The 21,136-nt window shown below is 40.3% G+C and overlaps 2 protein-coding genes and 1 long non-coding RNA gene across 8 annotated transcripts; 1 reads left to right on the top strand and 2 right to left on the bottom strand.

Annotated features, from left to right (window-relative positions):
- The first annotated feature begins 1,053 nt into the window (after nucleotides 1–1,053).
- On the top strand, nucleotides 1,054–14,130 carry si:ch211-15d5.11 (nuclear receptor coactivator 7). 6 transcript variants are annotated; one of them, XM_046062818.1, is made up of 16 exons: nucleotides 1,054–1,184; nucleotides 1,905–2,157; nucleotides 3,452–3,642; nucleotides 3,922–4,001; nucleotides 5,366–5,512; nucleotides 6,018–6,191; nucleotides 7,764–7,895; nucleotides 7,981–8,165; nucleotides 8,269–8,627; nucleotides 8,719–8,878; nucleotides 10,214–10,400; nucleotides 10,534–10,650; nucleotides 11,784–11,936; nucleotides 12,042–12,137; nucleotides 12,261–12,334; nucleotides 12,467–14,130. In XM_046062818.1, the coding sequence occupies exons 2-16, from the start codon at nucleotides 2,057–2,059 to the stop codon at nucleotides 12,600–12,602; spliced, it is 2,292 nt and encodes a 763-aa protein (XP_045918774.1). In that variant the 5' UTR covers nucleotides 1,054–1,184; nucleotides 1,905–2,056; the 3' UTR covers nucleotides 12,603–14,130. The 6 variants fall into 6 exon arrangements, with proteins under 6 accessions (XP_045918774.1, XP_045918775.1, XP_045918773.1 ...); XM_046062819.1 differs by having other exon boundaries at nucleotides 1,065–1,184; nucleotides 1,939–2,157; nucleotides 6,021–6,191; XM_046062817.1 differs by having other exon boundaries at nucleotides 1,065–1,184; nucleotides 1,939–2,157.
- On the bottom strand, nucleotides 7,649–10,438 carry LOC123979085. The gene is made up of 3 exons (XR_006827142.1): nucleotides 10,236–10,438; nucleotides 8,336–8,784; nucleotides 7,649–8,186 (listed from the first exon to the last, which is right to left on the bottom strand). It is a non-coding gene; the product is annotated as an uncharacterized LOC123979085 (long non-coding RNA).
- Nucleotides 13,593–20,761, bottom strand: selenon (selenoprotein N). The gene is made up of 12 exons (XM_046062824.1): nucleotides 19,996–20,761; nucleotides 19,128–19,245; nucleotides 18,907–19,037; nucleotides 18,270–18,482; nucleotides 18,045–18,169; nucleotides 17,265–17,402; nucleotides 17,082–17,163; nucleotides 16,647–16,835; nucleotides 16,437–16,542; nucleotides 15,624–15,736; nucleotides 15,375–15,476; nucleotides 13,593–15,065 (listed from the first exon to the last, which is right to left on the bottom strand). The coding sequence occupies exons 1-12, from the start codon at nucleotides 20,182–20,184 to the stop codon at nucleotides 14,898–14,900; spliced, it is 1,674 nt and encodes a 557-aa protein (XP_045918780.1). The 5' UTR covers nucleotides 20,185–20,761; the 3' UTR covers nucleotides 13,593–14,897.
- Between the last annotated feature and the right edge of the window lie 375 nt (nucleotides 20,762–21,136).

Raw genomic sequence — 21,136 nt, 5'->3', positions numbered from 1 at the left:
GATACAAGTACTTATTTTCTACTAGTCACTATCCCATTCTTTATAGTAAAAATGTTACTATGACTACTACTACTACTCATTAGTGAATGACTGGTAGACTCCAAAACATTACTAGTAAGAAAGAAAATGTTACTTGTAGGCTATCTTTTGGAATAGTTAGCCTACAAGTGACAAATTAATAGGTACCAGCAGGCTATCTAAATAACCATTAACTAATAACTATTATTAATAACTATGGAAATAGTTACTAGTAACTATTCGAATGGTTACTGGTAACTAATGAATAGATGATATCTGAGCTGGAGCTCCATAGATTACAATGGCAAAAATGTGCAATTAGTCACTAGTAACTAAATATAGTTACTAGTGACTAATGGAATAGTCACTAGTAATTAAAATTTAAGGAGGCCTACTAGTATTTAATCGTTACTAGTAAAATGGGAATAGTTACTAGTAATTAATGGAAGCAATCATTTACTACCACTACATGTATTGAAACGATATTGTGATATTATTTTAAATAATTTAAGATTCGGCATAAGTCTGCAGGGAAGGATTCTTTCTGCTGCTACTGGTTTCCAAATGTAAATTTTAAGTAAAACAAAATACATACCCAATTGACCTCTCAGCAACAACTATAATGCTTCTGAAAACAAGCTTATTTAAATTTTTGTTTTTTGTTTCTTTTTTAATCTCATAAAATATTAATTTATAATCATGAAGATATGAAAAATATAAAACTGTTCGTGAACAAGAGGCATTAAATAAAAAAGAAATACTATAGGATTAAACAACTGTATACAACAGACACAATAACATAAAAATCAATTTAGAACTCAAGAGTAAATCAATAAAAGAGAAATGGGTCCTTGGGGTCTGAAATCATTTTCAGTTCTTCATGAGCTCAGAGCATAGACTGTTTATAAAAAGGCTCAGAGGAGAAACTTGAGATAATATGTCTGACGGTCTGACAACACAAGATGAATCACTCCCAACTACTTCTGCCTTCGCTGTTGCCTGCCGGTTGGGGGGGAACTATCTTGACAATCGGTGCGACAGCACTTTAAGCACTGGGCGGAGCTTGAATATTGAACTTGTTAATGTTGTCTGCGGTGATACCATAAACACTGCAATATGAAGACTCACATGACCGCCACCCGTTTCCATCCCTGAACAACACACAGGTCAGTAAAGATACCGCTCACTTTACATGATGCCCCTATGAGTTCTTCATTTCTGCTAAACTGCTGATGTAAAAAAATTAAAATAAATAAAATTCTGCCATAGCTGCAGTCTCGATCATTCTGTAATCTAGTCTGAAATGCTTCCTTCCTCCACGGGTTATCATTGCAACCCCAGCATTTACAGGAAGCAAAATGTAATTTCATTGTTTTAACCATATGCCTGAGTAATGTGAGAAGCTCTGAAGGATGCACGACCAAGCTAGGCTAATCCTGTTGCTGCTTGTAAGGCAGAGATGACTGACAAATCACCACGCGAAGGGATGTGTCATGAGTTGCCGAAATGAGGCTTTTGCACGATGTAGCCAGATGCATTCCATGATATGAAATTAGTCGTGGGTCATGTAAAAATACTTCTGTGCACTGCATACAGCCAGGCAATACAGTATGTGATCCATTTAGATGCACCATATTCATACATAATAATATTTTACTTCAAATTATTATATAAATATTAATTCTTAAGCTAGTCAGAAGTGCTGGTCAGCAACCTTGGAGCACAAGTTCAGAGATATTGATTTCAAGCACACTCATGCAGGCTAATTATATGGATTGACAATTAAATTGAAGGCTCCATTACAATGTTAAATGTCTAGCTCACTTCCTTATGGGGGGATTGTGGCTGCAGGTACAACTTTGACCCCTTTCCCTCCCTCTGCCTAGATGTTTGTAAAATCAGCCCACATTTTATGTGTAGGTGCTGTAACTGGGGCAAAAAGTAGACATGGGGAATAAAAGGAGGAGGGAGGATGCCAGCTGAGCCCCTCATCCCTATACAACTGCCAACATCAGACTAAAAAAAAAACACAGAGAAAATGGCTCAGTCTGTGAGGAGGCCCAAGATTCTAGGAGCCATGGACCACGAGCCACAGAGGGACATGACCAGGACCAGCTACTTTGGCAACGTCAAGACCAGGTCAGGCCTCTAAATACCTGCTGGATTACTGGAAGGAAAACAAAGGAGAAAGCTCCAAGTGGACATGTGACATGTTTGGCTGGCATCTGCTATACAGATTTAAGCATGCTACAATTCACTCTTTCATTATTCTATTAATTTCATAAGAAGGGTGTCGTGTCCAGTACCACTAAGCAGGTGTCAGACTACAATACATAAAGGGTCTATTTTTTATCCGCTGTTGTCACTGAAGGACTCCATCATGTGCGTGAGAGCTGCGGCATGCTGCCAGGAACTTCCCTGGCCATCGCGCAGACGACTCCCACTCCCCTATAAATAACTCTGAATAACTATGAACGCTGCTCTATACAGCTATTTACGCATCAAATACTCGAACAACGAACCCTTAAATCCCTGCAATTAAAGGGGAAATCCACTCTAAAATTTATTTATATAATTATATTATTATTTATATAATTATATATATATATATTTTTATATATATATATATGAGCGTGGATATTCAATTTGACCATAAGGAGCAGTACAGATGATGTAAACTTAACGAATTAAGTCTGAAGAAAGACTGAGATGTGTTTGAAAGCTGCAAAAGCTAGTATGTGGACCTTTGAACTTAGACTATTTTGTTACTATAATTTTGTTGTGTATAATAATTAGTCGATTGACAGAACATTTATTTATATAACTTATAATCACTTTGATAATTTAATCATCCTTTAAGAAATCTTTCCAGCACAAATGCCAGAAATTCCCTGGCTCCTGCTTTTGAAATGTGTGCATTTGCTGCTTTTCTATTTCTTACCTGATACTAAATTGAATAACTTTGGTTTGTTAGATAAAATGAGCAATTTTAAGATGTCACCTTGGTTTTCCATAATATTTGATGGCCTTTTTTCACAATTTTCCAACTATTTTATTCTATAGACAAAAAATAATCAGTATAAGAATGTAGATGTATTTTAGGTAGTATTAAACACCTCAGTATTTATTTGTGAATTTGAACCTGCAGCAGAGACTGTGGAGATCATTGTTGTCAATAAAGAAATCAGCTGTTTTATCGACATTGGAAAAAAACATAAATCGTATGATACATGACCATATGATTCCAGTGAACTCATAAAGTGGTTTTAATGGAATAAGAGGACCTTTTTATGACTTACATGGACTGAGTTATTAATGCTTTGTTGTTTTTTTAGCATAAATTTAGACTTGTGTGTGCAGATGTGTAACCTACTTAAATATAAGATAATGGATTCATTTACATCTTATCCGTTTTTTCTGCTCTCTCTCTCAGACTGGGTTCCAAGCTCCCTCCTGGCGTCTCTCAGCCTCCGCAGTTTGCTAAGCGGCCCTGGGAGACTTCACCCCATGTGATGGAGGAGCCAGCAGCCAGCAGCCAGCGGCAGAACCAGCCCATTGTGGGCCGGCCCCTGAACCACATCCCCCACATCAGAAATCCCAAACTGCGACAGTACTACCTGCAAGGTGCTCCTGCGCTGTTTTCTATCCCTGGGCAGGGAGAGGTGCTGTTTGCATCCAAGTAGAGGCACAGGAGAGGCCGTGGGATGAACTCCAGCTTGAATTTACATTTCATAATTCTCACACTTTAAGTTAATAAAAGTTATTTTCATACATAGAGGAATGGCGAGCATATGCGCCATAGTGTATTAATCCTGTTAGGGGCTCTGCTTCGTCACACGTGCAGGATGTTCTGTCACAAGGCATGACAGAAATTGTTTTGTTTTTGTTTTTTTTTGCTTACAGGGACTTCATGGGATTTAAACAATACTGCAGTGATGCAAGAGCACAAGGATGGGTCATCAGATGACAACACAAGCTGCAGGGTGAGTCACATGTTTTTGACTTTTCAGGGAACAGGTAAGAGAAGAATTGGGAAGTTTGGGAAGTTTGACAGGCAGATAATGGATTTATAACTGCATCTCTATATAATCTGGTTAGGTATGCTGGAGGAAGCATGTGGCTGCTCGTAATTGGTTTCACAATTTATAGTCTTTAAAGTGTTTGATAAAGAGCGTCCAAGGTTCACAGTTGTCAGAGCCGTTCTCGAACACCATGAGAAAACAGAGTCTCTTTCAGAGCCTCTGCCACAAGTACAGCCGGAGGAATGTCTATTCAGACGTTTATTCTAAGGTATTTGTCAGCTGGGTTTGTGTGCTGTTTCTGTCTGCCTGTGAGTATTATCATGAATCTGGAAAGGGAGTTAGCGCTTATTACTCAGCGCTCTAGTCTGATTTGTTTCACCTTTGCTTGGAAATTTACCACATCATCCTTGTTTATCATCATCTTTCCTTTTCTTCCCTTCCATGTTTTTTATTCTTCCTCTCTCACTTCAAGTCATTAACCTTTCACAGCTTCTTTTAGAAATAGATGATTTTTCCTGGTTGCAGTTGTAGCATTCATATTTTTGAGCCGAAGAGGAAGCATAATGTAAAGTTGCCAGTTTATTAGGTACACCGACCTAAAACTAATGCACTCTAACACAACAACCCTGCTTCAGTTATTGTTGAAACTGTTGTTGTAAAAAAGGGGTTGATTCAACTTCATGTATTTTGTAGTGATGTTGAATTGTATTGCTTTATACTAAGATTGAATGTTAGAAACACCTCTCAGAGTGTATGTTGACAGTGAAAGTAGTGATTTAAAGCTGCATATCCTGCTTTTTTAAATTTCTGAGCAGCTTGTGTTTGTAGTCTCAGAAGTCATGTTTTAAAACAAGGGAACATTCATATCACACATACAGATCCAGACGCATCCACACGTTCACACACATAAAAAAAGTACACCGTTTTTTCTTTACTCGAAAATAGTAATGTATTATATTCACGCGTTTGCATCCAGTCTGTTCTGATTCACAAAGGTTTGAACTGATTTAGAGTGGAAGAACTGCAGTGAGACCTGCACAACAATGAAAAACCTAATAATTATAGAATTATTAATAAGTAGTTCCCGAATATCTCAGAATCGAGGACTGTATCGATGATAATGGAGAGTTACAAGAGAACAGACTGGGAGATACTAATAGGTCATTACATACTGTAGTATTAGTTCATAAATATCTTTGTGAGTGCAGTTTTGACGATGGATGCAAAATATGTTGTTCACCCCCAAAACAAACTCACTTATCTTACACATGAATTTAGAACACCTCCTTGAGAACTGGAGTGTGATCAGATTTGTGGTATTTTAGGGTCTCCCTGAAGACACAGTGTTCAGCGTGTCATCTCAGTTCAGCAGTAACAGTAGGTCCTCGGCAGAAGGAGGCAAAATGGGCCACGTTCCCTCCCATCCCTCTTCAAGTGTACCCTCCTCCTCTGCTTCCCTCCTCTCTAGAGAGGTAAGAGTCAACTGTAAGCACATGATGGAGCTTGACGCACTAATTCAGTGTGTGTATTACATGTGTAAAATGATGGCACTGTTTTTTTGCCTGCTGTGGTTGACTGGATTTGCAATGCAAAACAGGACATTTGACCTCTCTGCCTTATAACTTCGGCTACGAGTTTAGCTTTGGGCAGGAAGTGTTGCTCCATCTTAAACTATTTCAGGCAGTCAATACCTCACCCAGACACCTATCCTTGTGAGCAAACACAGACTGATAATATGTAATTTGTACTCTTTATTCACAGTCTTTTTAATGGCATATATTGTAGCTGTAAAAATATTCTTCCAGCCCTCATCCAAAACCATCATGAGTCACATGGAGCTGAGATGTCACTACAAACAAAGAGAAGTGGGGGGAAAACAGGCCTGTAGAGAGAGGAAGTAGTCACTCTTGTCACCGGGTTATAGAGTGTATCTATTTCAATGTCAGAGCTATTCTTATCATGGCTTTCACTCTGAAGCAGCTGGTCGTACCAAAGGGAAAGAACACTTCCACCGGTGGAGGATCGTCTCAGCCAGAACTGGACTCTGATCTTAAACCAAAGCAAGAGCGGGTTTCAGATCCAGACTCTTTGGATACACTCGCTGCTCAGCCTCCTTCCCCCTCACCAGACGCAGAGTATGACAAACTACTGGTGAGTAGAAAAAATAACTTCGATGACATTTTCTGTAATTCAGAAAGCATTTTGCTATGTGCTATAACATACACGTGTTACTGTAGTGAAGAGCAGTGGAAAGTAAAGTACTCTAGTACTGTACACTTTATACTACTTTAATCCACTACATTTGTTTTACAGCTGTAGTTACTAGTTACTTTTCATATTAAGGTTTTAAGATTGGGGGTTTGTAAGATTTTACATAAAATACATTACATTGATAAACATTAAGTCAGTGATTTCCAATCATGTTGACCATTCTCCTCTCTAAACTGTGGTTTCATTTGAATAACCATTGAAATGGGTCAAATTAATCTATTATTTACATTACGTTTATTCATTTAGCTGGCGGTTTTATCCAAAGTAACTTACAAGGTCTCGAGAGATGCCTTTGGAGCAACTAGTGGTTACATGTCTTGCTCTGGGACAAATTGGTGGATGTGTCACTGTGGAGAATTGAACCCTGGTCTCTCACACCAAAGGCATTAGTCTTATCCGCTACGCCATCGCCACCCCTATTTCACAACAAGTCAAAGATTAAAGAAAAGTAGAAACAAATTTGTGTAGCAGAACTTTCTTTTTTCTTCTTTTCTAGCCCCATTAATTATCTGACGACACCTCATATTATCTCATGACTCTTTGGAGGGGCCTGACCCGTAGGTTTGGAACCAGTAGACTAAACCACCTAACTGTTTACAAAGTAAATAAATCAGCTCCATGTTGACCAGCTACAAGTTACACATTGAGGCATCAGTATTATATAATATATCATAATGTATCATTCACAGGAGACATTTTACTGCATAACAAGTAATTTTATTTTGATACTTAGGAGTTTGAATTCAAGAATTTTACTTGTAATGGAGTATTTTGAATCTGTGGTATTGGTACTTTTACTTAAGGAAAGGATCTGAGTACTTCACTTTTCACCACTTGTAGAGAGAAGGATGAAGAAGCGTTCCTTAGGTTTTTGGGTTAAATGATATATTGATATATCTTGCCACGTACATTTAAGAATAATTTGTTGAGTCTAATTAAGTGTCAACTGAGAAAACTTCAGTTGACTTCAGCTTTCACATTTCTCTGCACTTGCGCAGGAAGTAATTGAGATAAGAAAGGTGTTTTCATCACAGAGAAAACCATATAGACACAAAAATCACATTTAGAAAATGGCCTGTTTTTCTTCTGGGCATCTTGCATTGCTAGCATTTTAAAAATTTCACTTTTATATGGGGCTGCAACTAAGAGTTATTTTCATTGGTAATAAATCTGACAATTATTTTCTTGATTAATCATTCGATCTGTAAAACATTAGGAAATAGTAAAAAAAAAAAAGTCACAAATTCCCCATAGCCCAAGCTGACATATTAGAAACCCAAATATATTCAGTTTAGTACGATAAAAAACTAAACAAAGGTAGAACCAGTACATTTTTGCTTAAAAATGGACTTTAATGGTTAATCACTAATCATAATTGTTGTGGACTAATCATGCCAGCTTTTATTTTATCATAAGGCTTATTTTGTTAACACTGATGTGTGCTGCTGACAGGATGTGGAGGCGGTGCCGATGCCTGACGGACAGCTTTGCTTACTGGCTCTGCCACCAGAATGCTGTCAGGGGGAGGGACCAGAGGCCATGCAGTACCTCAAACTGTTCTGTCGCTACATCACCGACCGTAAGGTGGGTGTGGGAACTGCACTTGCGTCAGATCTACATTTTCTACACGTGTAGACATATTTCAACATTTCCTTTCCCTGTCTGTTAGGGTGTGGTTTCCGGTATCCTGTTGGTGACTTCTAATAAGATCTTCTTTGACCCGTTTAAAACCCATCCTCTGGTGAAGGAACATGGCTGTGAGGACTACCTCCTGTCGTGCTCTGTTGACAATCTGGCATCTGTCTCCTTCTTCTCTGACATCTCGAATATTCACTTCAACACATCCCAGCAGAGGTCAGCAATGATTCTCTGTTTCTAAACACAACACACAAACTCACTGGATTAGATTACATGTAAAGTCAATACAAGTGTTTTTTTAAAATTATTTTCTTAATAGGAGAAAAGGAAAGAAAATGTTCCAGAAGTTGAAAACTGCCAAAAGGCGAGCAGGCGGATTCCCAAACCAGGAGGAGTCAGTCCCTGCTCTGGTGTCTGTGGCTCCGTCAGAATTGTCCAGTCTGGCTCTGAGTCTGACCAAAGAGTTCTCTGAGGAGGAGGGGGCAGAGAGCAGAGACATGGCAGAGGCCGAGGGGGAGCTTGATAGCAGCCCGCTGGAGGTGCTGTCAGAGGCTTCTGTGGGTGTCCTGGGGGTGGCTGTCCTGAGCAGTGCTACCACCTTCTGCTGTGGAGGTCAAGAGGAGGCGAGCAAAGTGAAGACGGAGCGGCTGCACTCCTCTGTGAAGAGTCAGACCGCAGGTATGGACGTGAATTCAGATCAGTCTGAGAGATGGTTTACTTTCTTGTTTTTATTTCATTTCCTCCAACTCTTGTACTTGTTTACTTTCAGCGCCTCTGAGGTCATCAGCAGGTAGTCCCGGCAGTCTGATGTTTGTGCGACTGCGGGCTCAGCCGTCTGCAGGAAAGAAAAAGGGTGTTGGAGACCTTCAGCTGGGGTTGGCCAAAACCTTACCCAGAAGGGATTCCTGGCTTGCCCTCTCACAAGACAGGTACAGTAATGGCCCTAGTCTGGATAAAGCTCCAAAAACACTAGAGCCTACATTTCCCATAATGCAACTCATTAGCATCTTTCATTAGACTCTGCCTGCCCAATAAATACCAACTTCATTTAAATCCCGCACTTCCAGTTTGTGTTAAAAAGTTTATATCTCATGCCCAAGCCAAAATAACTCTGATGACATCACTATCACACATCAGGGTTATTATTATTCAGACTTTTGGAAAGCTCCTTCAGAGCAACAGAAGACATTACATAACTGTTTTCATAGGCTGTGTAGAACCTCACCTGAACTCCCTGTCCACATTAACATGTTCCATGGTTCCATCGACTTGCAACGCTCAAACTGCTTCAGATGAATATTTACTTTCTCTGTTAACTAATCTCTCATCACTCAGTAAACATTGTCAAAACATAAGCATCACTTTGACTATAGTCCAAAGGTAGCTCTTTTGAAAATAAAGCTGTCAACAGTTAGTTACATATGATTCGATCATGGTGAAAGGGCAAGTATGGCATCCAAACAGTAACCAAGTAACAGTAATCAAGTGTGGAAGGTAAATAAATATAATTACTATACATAATACTGTATTACCTGTACTGCACAATTTTGAGTTACTTGTACTCAGTTATTATTTAGATATACATACTCAATACTTGAGTATTGATTTTACTTACTATACTATACTATAGTTCTATTTCACTACATTTCATAGGCAAATATTGTACTTTAACTCCACAACATTTAATTCACAGCTACAGTTACTAGTTACTTTAAAAAACAACATTTATCAACAAAACGTGTGATCAATTTATGAAGATTATGTATTTTTATGGATGGAACTAACACAACACTAATAAGGTCCTTCTGAAAAATTACATACTTTTACTTATGATACTTTTAGCACGCTTTAGTTATCAAGACGTATGCTCTTACTGAATGCAGGACCTGCAGTGCTTCTTTACTTGTAATGGAGTATTTGTATAGTGTGTTATTGCTACTTTTACTTAAGTAAATTACCTACATGCTTACAATACTGTTGTTAAAAATGTTGTTAAATGTTACACTCTCTTCTAACAAGTGGTCCTCTCTGAAGAGGTGACCATTTAAAACAAACAACAAAAGAAAACCTGAGTACAACACTGCCTCAGTCAAAGGAGAATTACTGATTTAAGAATATATTTATAAAAGTACCTAAAAGTTACATTTAAAAGCGTCTCAGTCTCCTCCTGGTTACGTCTCTTCTCACCATGTTGACACAGCGGTTGTTTGCCATTTTCAACATGTCTTAGCCGGTGCTTTCTTCTCCCCACCGCCCCCCCGCAGCTCTGATGAGCTGTATGCCTACCTTACACACTGTCGACCAGATTTATGTATACTTGAGGGAGGAGAGGAGGAGGGGGAGGCGGACCACGACGAAGAGGAGTTTGTGCTCATAGAGGACAAAGAGGAAGAGGAGGAGGAGGATGAAGAAGTGCTCCAGAGGCACCGCAGCTCAGGTGACGACTGGGAGGTGAGTGTTTACTTTCACAGGAGAGAAGACTTACTGACTCAAAAAATTTGAGTTTTCAAGCCTCCAGACATTCTAGAACGAACCGACTTCTACGTTTTGTTTTGTATTTTAATGTGTTGATGTTTCTCTGCAGATGGTGTTGATGGAAGAAAGTGAGGACAAGCCGACCCTGGTCATTGACAGGGATCCTGAAGGTCTCAGTAATATTGTAGAGAGCAGCCGCATTTTAGAAGCCGCACATGTCCGAGAGGTGAGTGACACACACAGCATACACAGACTTTTCACGCACATCTTCAGGGTTCTTATAACTACTAACTTGGCTGCTTTGGAAAGAGTATATTTCAAAATCATGTTGCATCATTAAAACTTATGAAACACTTATGATATTTCTCCAATGACCCTTTTCTTACTTTTAACAAAAAAAATCACATTAACAGTCTTTTGGACTGCAAAAGGGACTTCAGCTGGACTTTGCGACTTTAGAAACGTGTAAATCAGTTGCTAGGAAAGATCTGTAGTGTTGTCCAATCAAAAGCGATCAACTATGTAAACAAGAAGTGGCTGTAACATCACCAGTAATATAAAAATAACAGTTTCAGGGGGGCCAAGCGATATGTTAAACTTAAGTGCCAATTGTTTGTGAATGTAGGTGTGACTTATGTGTGCATACATGGGGGAATATGTATTTCAGAAATAGTTGTATTAATTAAGCAGTTTAGAAGTAGAAGTACATATTTAGTTTAACGTTATAACTCTTCTGTTTCTTTAACGTACTTGGCATATCTGAATTAAATAGAATCTGTGATGATGATGGTTAATAAGCCTGCTGAAGCTGCACCTTCAAGTGTCAGTAAAAAAAAGCAAGAGGTTTCTCCCTTTTTTTCCAATTACAGTTTTCTTGGGGAGTCTTGCCTTTAATGTGATTTTGGGCTCTAGAAATAAAACTTTAGTAGAATATAATCCATATTACATGTAGACTTCCTTCTATAGAACTTATAAATTAGCAAAGTAGTTTTGTCAGATGGTTCAGTCAGCCATTGAAAAGTTAGCTACACCAGGGAGTTAAAGTAGGAGGTTAAATATTTAACAGCTAAACTCTGTAAGAACTAGTTCGTGTGGTGTAGCAACACTTGTGCTTCAATCACACATAGTTAAATTCAGAAGAGCTGGTGCGACTGGGTCCAGAGCCAGAGCAGAAGAGTGCGCTGTTTGTTGTGTGGATCAAAGTTATGCTAATTTAGCTTTCAATGGCGCATTAAAATCCCCTTCTTATTGTACACAAAGTGCTACGTACCTAGCATTTAGATGTCAGATGTTCATAGTTATGCTCCTTCCTTCCTTACCTTTGTTAAATGTTTCTTCCCTGCTTTAATCTTTTCTCAGCTATGTAAGGAGCTTCCCCCCAGGACTGTCGGCTACACCTGGCAGCTGGCTTACAGTACGTCCCGTCATGGCTCCAGCCTCAAATCCCTCTACAGAAAACTCAGTACCACAGACTCCCCCGTGCTTATAGTCATCAAGGATGCGCTTGATGAGGTAAAACACACCTGGACGTTATCTCTGATATCGGTTATAGATGTTTGTAATGTCTAAAAAATTGTTTTGTTATTGTTGCCGCCTCTTGTGGATTTGCTATATCAGATATTCGGGGCCTTCCTCTCTCACCCTCTGAGGATCAGTGAGACATTCTACGGCACAGGAGAAACCTTCCTCTTCATGTTGCATCCTCGCTTCAAGGTAAGCCACCGAACAGAAATTTAGCATTTTATGTAAAGTCAAAATGGCAGAGTGCTCTAATTAAATAACTAGGGTAAGATAGCTGCATGTGACAAGTAAGTCGAATCTGCCTTTTCCCTGCAGTGCTTCAGATGGACAGGAGAAAACTCCTTTTTTATTAAAGGAGACTTGGACTCCTTTGCTATTGGTGGAGGCAGGTAATGCATTCAGTTTTATGTTCTATCTGGAATTTATTCAGCAGATGTGGTTAAAAAAAAAGGGGAAAAAAGACACATTTCTGTAAAAACCATTTCTTTTTCTTTCCTACTCTTTGTCTCTTTTTCCTGCAGTGGTCACTTTGGTCTGTGGGTGGATGAGAATTTGTACCTGGGTCGCAGCAGCCCCTGCTACACCTTCAATAACTGCTGCCTCTCCGAAACTGATGACTTCCGGGTAATGGAGCTAGAAGTGTGGACGTTCAGCTGAAGAGACCGAGCGGGCCGCTGAAATTCTCTTTGACTCACCTTGTCCCTGCTGATCAGCTTTTATGAAGACAGCGTTTATCACTGAGCAAAAACAAACACAGCCACTCATTCATTTCGTGGTTACATATATGTCAAAAAAAAATCTACCACAAACTGCTGAATCATCCGTGTGATTAACTGCTGTGGATTTTAGTGAACTGAAATGAACTGATCTTGAGCAGCTCGATGTCCCAGTGTGGGGTTTAATGGTGGACTGTTTCGTGGTTGACTCATTCCTGTGGGTTTGGCAACCAAGCTGAGTTCAGCTGAACTGAGCGGAGCTGAGCTGTTATGAAACTGGAATTTTGAATCCTCATTTTTGAATGGAGTTGGTTACAAGTCTGAGACTGCACTTTGCTCTTAATGTGAATCAGTAACTTCATGATGTCTCATCATTGATCGTCCGAACATGACGGTACACCTGTCTCTATAGGTAATGCATGTACCCACTTTCTCTGTCTTCAGTTGATGCTGGACGTTTGGAGCACACATTAGTCTTCTTATGAATAGATTTCTCTATTGAAAACCATACAGCACGTGCACAGCCCACAAATACAAGCGCCCTTCATCAGACTCCAATCATTTTTATGGGTGGTATAAATTAGCATCAAAGACAGCAGAAATGAATGCTGAAAATAATCGTGAGGAGAAAAGCTTCCCAACTGAAGAACATCTGTATTTTCAATGGATCTTAGTCTCATTCACGACTATTCTGGACTCTTTTCATTCCAAGTGCTGACTCATACGCCACTGTGGTTTCTGAACATGAAAGATAAAGCTCGAGAATTAACTTCAAATCATTCAACTGTATCCGTAAAGTGCTGTCACGCCGAACTTTGTAGATTAGTTAATAAAATCAGCACAAAGTGAAAATGTTAACTCTAAAAACATTTGTGTGATTGTTAAACTGTACTGTGCGTGCTAAATGTTGCCAAAAAGAACACAATTTCAGTTTGTAAGAGTAAAACCGGTTTTATTTGACCACAGAATAACAGTGTTGCCCCCCTACAGGCTCTGAGCAGTCAGATGTTTCACCCTGTATGACCTTGAAAGTCAAATTCCAATTTATCAAATTTCCTTGTTACTATTTCTAATTAGTTTACCTGTTCCCCCCCGTTTTCTTCCATTTCATACTTCAGAACAGAAACTAGGACCTGAAGAGGATTTATTTTGTAATGACTGGAAAAGGTGATAATGAGACAAATTGTGAAAAAATAGCTAATTATAGGTACAGATTGTCATCAAGGATTGCCTGCTGTCTAGCTAAAGACACAAGAAAATACATAACTTTGACTGGAGCCAAAAAGAGGATAACTGTATACAGTAACATGTGCCTGTCGTGATACTTTGACTATTTGGTTCCATTCGAGTTACATATTTATGTAACTAATATGTAAATGTAATGTAAATGTAATGTAAATATGATGTGGCACCCAACCTATGCAGGCCAGCTCCTGTACATATTAAAAACAATGTTCTTTGTGTGGTCACATCATCTTCATCAATATTAAACATTTGGTTTCAAACTCAAAATACAAAAAAAGCAACTGAATTGATTGCTTTATGTGCCACAGTCCAGTTTCGTTTATTATTTTTTTCCTGCTGCTTTTTGTCCACCGAGTCAGAGAAGGGTGTTCCCCTCCAGCAGCCTCAGCATTAACATCAGGCGTTGCCCGGCCCCGAGAGAGCTTTCAGGCAAAGTCTTCACAAACTGCTGAGACACAACTAAGAGGTAACAACTGTACCAGTCCCGTCTCTGGCTCAGCAGCATGGAAAAAAAATCACTCAGTCATTATTAAATATTGCACATGCAACACCAGAATATAAAAAGAAGAAATATAGGATGTTTCGGTACGTTATGATGCACTTGTGATTTGTCGTAGGAATGGCCTCTGACTACATTTTATATAAACATTAATCAGCAGCTATGAGCAGAGAGAGCAGATCTACATGTGTTTACGTATCTGTTACTGCTCAGTGTGCATGTATACTGTACGGCCAGTAACATTACGTTTGAGATGTAATATTTCCCTGTAGGTCTATATGGACTGTCACAATACAAATACAGTATATAAAACTTTATGACCAAGAGAGACGCCCACCTAAATAAATAGTAACAAAAAAAGACAGAAGGCAAAAAACTTTTTCAGCTGCCAACACTGATTCGAACACGTGTCTACATAACCGTCGGAGGGTTTTCCTTATCTTAGATCATTGCCCAGAGGAATGACTATCGTTTACTTCACACAAACACAAATTACTGTGCAATGTACTCCTTGGCTTTTTCCAACCCCTCCTTGAGGAAGCTGATGTAAGTGGATGTGGAGGGGTCCTCAAACCCGCCAGAGAAGCTGAAAGTTGCTCCTTCCTCCTCTGGTTTCATGGCTGTCTGGTCCAGGAAAAAGTTGGCATTGATGTGGTGGACCTAAAGCCAAGCACAGGAGGCAGATGAAAGCCTTTATTCATCCCAGAAAAATAAAACTATAGATTATATCAGTAAATATCACATGTCATGACAGTGGGACTAAAACTACATGAAAAAATTTAAGTACCACTGGGATGAAACATTCTTACCTCAAAAGTTAAAAGGTGACTTTGACCTAATAGGTTCCAATTTAAGCCTTGTCCTTGATTAAATTTATTTACTTAGTAATGATTTCATCAGGGGTGCTTCTACACATGATTTCCTGGATGTTTCACACATTGTAGGCTTTTAAAAGAGTGAAACACTTACAATAGTTCCATTTGGCAGTGCCACCATCATCTCCACTGGGAAGCTGTACTTCTCCAGGTGTAAACGGGCCTTTTCACTCAACGCAGGGTTCTGCTCATCAGCCTGTTTAAGAGAAGAAACATTAAGTACAGCATACTTACTTAAGATTTGAAAATGACACAACTGTACTCCATGTAAATAGAGTATCATGCATTTTTCAGTCAACTGATGACTGTCTGAATGTCTTGTTGCTCTGTCCTGACTGCTCACCTGCATGTTCTCCAGCTCTCTGACCAGAGACCAGCTGCTTATGAAGCTCTGGTTGAGCAGGGCCAGGACGGGCGAACTTTCCAGGACTGTCTCCCGGAGAGTTCGCCCCGAACCTACAGGAGGTGCGACAGAGGGGAGACGGAGATGAAAAATACACCAAAGTATACAATTCAAAACCCTTTAGGACGAAATGGTTATGCTTTTAAAAGTGAGACATGGAGATTCTGCTGAACAGCGGTCATGGTGTAAGCAAGGGACAGCAATAGAATAATGCTAAAACGCTAACATTAGCACAAGTGGAGAAGAGTCATTGAGTCAATGTGCGCTATAGCTAACATTAGCCACCACATGCTAATGGTCAAACCAGACCGAATAAGGCTGCTGCTGCAAAACCACTGAGGGAACTGAACTAAATTAGGGTGTGTTTTATTGCCTATGAATGCAACTTTTTATTTGTAAGAGGAAGAATGTGTTTTTTCCTTTTTTTTTGCTCTGTGACAAACCATGTGGCCTGAAACTTGAAAGTGCAGTCTTATCTTCACAGTTAACACTGATATAAAGTTGATTTGATATAATAACAGTAATAACAGTTAGATGTTTCTACTGACTGAAGATTAAACTAACTGTGCCAACGGGCTCGCAGACTGAGCCCTGCTTGTGCCTGAGAAACAGAGCTTTTGAACCATCTCTTATATAAACCTGTTTTTACCACATTTGGATGTAGTCCGTTTTTAGCCTTGTACTTTAAATCTTTTCTCAGATCTCAGTAACAGAGTGCAAAGCTGTGAATCAACCGCATGTCAATGATCCCACCTCAGCAGGACTGGTCGTCCAATGCTCCCCAAAGCAGAATGGAATGCACCAATTTCTTCTCTGCGTCAGCTCGCTCAAAGGCTTCTGAAAAAGGCAAGTAGGGCACCTGGGGAGGAGCACAACGAGAACCATGAAAGCAGATGTGAGGACAATGAAAACAGCTGTGTTTAAGCAAACGTTGCGTTGAGTAAACACTTCGTGGATGTTTACCTTCTTGAAGGGGTAGAGGGTGACATCCAGGCGTCGAGCAGCTTCTTGCCGACTGATCTCTGAGGTCCAGTGGATGTCCTCAAAGACAAACTGGATCGGTTCAGCGCTACCATCTCGACTATCGATGATGTTGCCCTCCTGGTCCATGATGATGGAGGGTATGGACGGGCCTGTGGACTGCAGCTCTAACTGTAGACACATTAATAAGTTTTTATACAATGCATTTATAAACATTACATAGTTCACTGTGACTTTATTTTTGATTATCTTAGAGAAATGATTTTTATTATCTTTAACATATTTCAGGTAGAATTAGTAAGTTAAATGAAAAATTAATACCTTGGGCTGCACTAAGATAAGAACAGGACGCGCTGGAATATCACATCAATGAAGTAATAATACATGCATCCTTTCAGTGAATTGCTGCAGCTGTACCTGTGGCAGGTATCCGATGTCCACCTCCATATTGCTGCTCTCACTGGCACCGTACAGCCACTCCATGTCCACATTCAGAGACCTGGGACACAACAGGACACATCACACCAAAGCTACAGCAGCTGACAAGTCGCCAAGTGGAGACTGTATGCACAAAGGTGACGGCCCGTGTTAAGGATTTACCGGTCTCCGGGGACATAGAGGTGAAAGTGGCGGACATGAGACGCATCTTTAGACAGAACAATGTTGCCGGTGAATTGCCCTGGCGTGAACCAGAAGGGGAAGTCTGGAACATCATTGAGCTGGAATTCTGCGTGAATCCTGTCAGAGGTGAACAGAACGAGTAGTTAGCACCGCAAGATGTGTGTCAGTAAGTGACAGGAAAGCCTCCGTGTAGCCTTTTAAAAGTACATTTCTAGCCTCTTTATCACAAATTGTGTATACTTAACATTACTGCTGACCACTTTCCAAACCATCAGTTATAGATTGATTCCAAACCTTCCAGTCATAGGCTTTATTCCACAGTTTATAAATAGATAGCTTTGATATTTGCTAATGTTGCATTACTGTCACACGGAAATGTAGTTGTGAGTGAGGACTGCTTTGAAAACTCCCTAAACTCTGACATCTGAAATTTGAGGCTGCTGCTAAAAAATACAACAAGGCGTCAGCACAAGATGTCTGAAAGTCAAAGTCTTGCATTAAAAAACGTTGCTCTTCTGCAGCTGACTCTGAACTCTCACTTCACATGAGGTGCAGCAGTGCTGCTTTAGCACAAAGTTGAGTGGACTCACTGGGGTGGATCAGTCTCTGCATGCTGATATTAAACTGAAACCAATGGCTGCCTGCCAAGGAGGACATCACTTTCATAGTATGTTCTGGACATTAGTCAGCACTAATGTAAAGTACACAGAGTGTTTTAGTTAATAGGCTAAAAGAGAAAAAACCTGAACCCCTCCTCACCTGAAGACGATGTCATAATAAAAGTTGTTGTTGGCACGAATGCAGGCGACTGTGCCCTGAGGAGCAAAACGTGATTTGATGAAGGGCCGAGGGTGGAACATGCTCAACAAGGAGTGGATGAGAACCTGCAGCGGGATAAGAAACAGCAATCAATATGCAGTAGGATTGTCCCAAGTCTCAACCCAATCGGACGCTAAACAGTGTGAGAATCAGTCTTTGGGATACCTCTTTGCCCTTCGGCGAGGGAGGGTGGTAACGATTGTTGGGCAGGTATCCAGTGAAGATGTTGAGCTCGCTGGGAATCACCCACCACGTGTCCCCCACTTCGACCTTGTTTTTTGGGGGCAAGAAGACCCTGAACTGGCTGGCAGAGAAGGAGGAAGATGGCACTGCTGGGCTCTTCCAAGAGCGCAGCCCACTCAGAGAGCTGTGAGACACCTGCAAGAGCATGATGAAATCAACTTACTCTTAGTGCATTCTTCACTAGAAAATTTATGTTCAATTAAACAAGTCTAAGATGATTATAAGTTAAATCTCTGCTATTTCATTGTTGATTCAATTCTTGCAGACATTTTGAATGAACTGCCTACACCAAGAGCTGACTCAGAGAGACACAATTTATTGCAATATGTTTCAATAATTATTATTATTTCCAGTAATCTGAAGTATCTTGTTTTGATGGTTAGTTTTAAAAAGTTTGTCCACGCTTTCAGAATTCACAGTGAATGTGTATTTAAACTCTTGGTGCAGGCTCTTCTGTGGAAAGGCATGTGTCTTTTAACAAAGCAGTCAGCTTACAGCGCCTCTACAGTAGTGCAGAGAAAGGGAACAATAAAACTACTACAGTTTGGTCTTGTCTTACCCCAAGGAAACCATCTTTGCTTTTTGTCATGGAGTCGAGCAGCAGAGGCTGCATTTTGGCCTCCAATGTCAAAGTTTCTCCATTGGGGTCATGGGTCACTTCCTCCTCAAAATCCACCGGTGGTGAAATTCCTATGTGGAAGCCACAGGGATCAGAGTCAGCATCAGTGGAGAAGGTGGCAAATAAATGTGCTGTTCAGCAAGAAAGATAACGTGATGTACCTGTGAGTTTCTCAGCAATAGGTTTAAACTCCTCCGGACTGAGATAAAGGTCATGGTCGGTGTCTAGGGAGGAGAAGAGAAAAAGCCCCTCGGCACCCAGAGTCCGAACACTCTCTTCCTATTGGATGGGGGGATGTGTGTTAGACTGATCCTTATTGTCATTTTAACATGCATCAGCGATTTTCAATGCAGCATGAGCTGTCTCAGAACAAAAAACACAAATACTAACTGGAGTGATAAAAACACTGTTATAGAGGCATGATCTAACATTATGTAATAACATTCTTATAAAAATATGTTGCTGTTACAGTTTTGTCCCTGGTGACAGACCATTAATTCAACCTCAGCAGTGTTGGCTGGATAAAGATCAGCCCAGAGGCCACAGATTCCTAGCATGTGTTTCAAAGACCACCCTTTCCCAGACAGATGCGTGCCTACTAGCGCCTGTACAATGGAGGGAAAGGGGGAGGGAGGCACAAGAACAACTTGGAGACCCTGTGTAGCCAAACAAACGTAGATTAAAACAAGAGGTTGAGTTTTACCAGCTGTGGCACAGACCCAACCGCCCTCTAATAAAACACCATGGGATGGAAAAACTGCAGATGTGGTTATTTAGTGGCGACTGATGTATGACAAATAATTAACTTACTCTGAACACACCTTTTGGGGAAAATAGTATTGAAATCTAAAAACAAATTAATTACATTGTACCAGACGGTCAATACAAAGTTTATATTAATACAGACATGCATCTTATTTTAAAGAGCCATTTATTTTCCTAGTTGGTTTCAAGATAAAAACAACACGATATTAAGATCACTGCTAAATTATGAGACATGTGTAACGTTATTACAGATGTGGATCTCACATGACGTTTGAGGAGCTGGGCATCCAGGTAATACTTGATCCCAAAGGCGAGAAGAGGGACAGTAACGACTACGAGCAGAGTCCACGGCCCCTTGGAGATCCAGGATCCAGAGCCCGGACTCCGATGCCCATTCTGAGGGAAAATCTTGCTCTCATCTTTCGGCGTTGTTTTATCCACGTCTGCGGCCATCCTCGACCTCCACGGCAGCTATTTAGACGAGGGCATTGTCGTCGACTAACGTCCGAAAGGGCATCCAGCGGTAATCGGTCAGTGTGAACTTTCTCCTTAAAGTGTTTAGAATCTACCGACAGTTCTGTTTTCCTCTGCCCGGGGACCGCCCGTCTTTTTCGGCCGTTACATTCGTAGGCAACAGCTGTAAAACGTTAGCTAGCAGCACAGATTTCTTATTTCCCACATCAAATCCAGGGACATATGGACGAGGTTCAAATGCGTCAAGTGAGCAAGTAATAGCCAGGATAGAACCGGATATTTGACGTCCGTGTGCACAAAATAAAAGCACTTATGCCTAACTAGCTAGCCGCAGTTGTGAACTCTGTCAAAACGGTCGAAACGTTATTCCTTGTCTGTTTTCCAACAGCTGGTTACGTATTAAACTGTAAGTTTGTGAATTCAAGGTGTCTGCTTGCTTATTATTTGATTTTAAAGTTGGTCGCCCCTGACATACTCTTTATATTCCCGGACAGACATCCTTAAAGTCAAGGAAATACTTTTGAATATACAGCACGCTCCCGTATAACAGGCAAGGTTTTCTCAGGACACCATGTTTATGACTGAATAACGGAGTAATGTGCGGACGGGGTAAATTATTTGGGCCCCCCTAAATGTAGCCGCCAGTATACATTCAAGGGCTTTATTTTGAAAGTGATGACCGGAAGTTTGTTTGGATTCTCTCTAACTTAGCAGACGTTGGGAACTGGGACAGAAGCCACATTTAAAGGGGCAGGCTTGCATTGTTCATCCCAGGAATGTCTGCTAACAAGCTTCAATTATACGTTTCTCTACCAAGGGAGACAGTCATTAAATATTTTGTAACTTCACCAGTGGAAATGAAGGCTTTGTTTCTACTGGAATTTTAACACATCCTCAATTGGGCAGTTTTATAGTCTCATTTTCACAATAA

Source organism: Micropterus dolomieu, linkage group LG11 (genome assembly GCF_021292245.1).
Source record: "Micropterus dolomieu isolate WLL.071019.BEF.003 ecotype Adirondacks linkage group LG11, ASM2129224v1, whole genome shotgun sequence".
Classification (NCBI taxonomy): domain Eukaryota; kingdom Metazoa; phylum Chordata; class Actinopteri; order Centrarchiformes; family Centrarchidae; genus Micropterus; species Micropterus dolomieu.
Note: the sequence above shows the minus strand (reverse complement) of the source record. Positions and strands in the feature narration are given on the sequence as shown.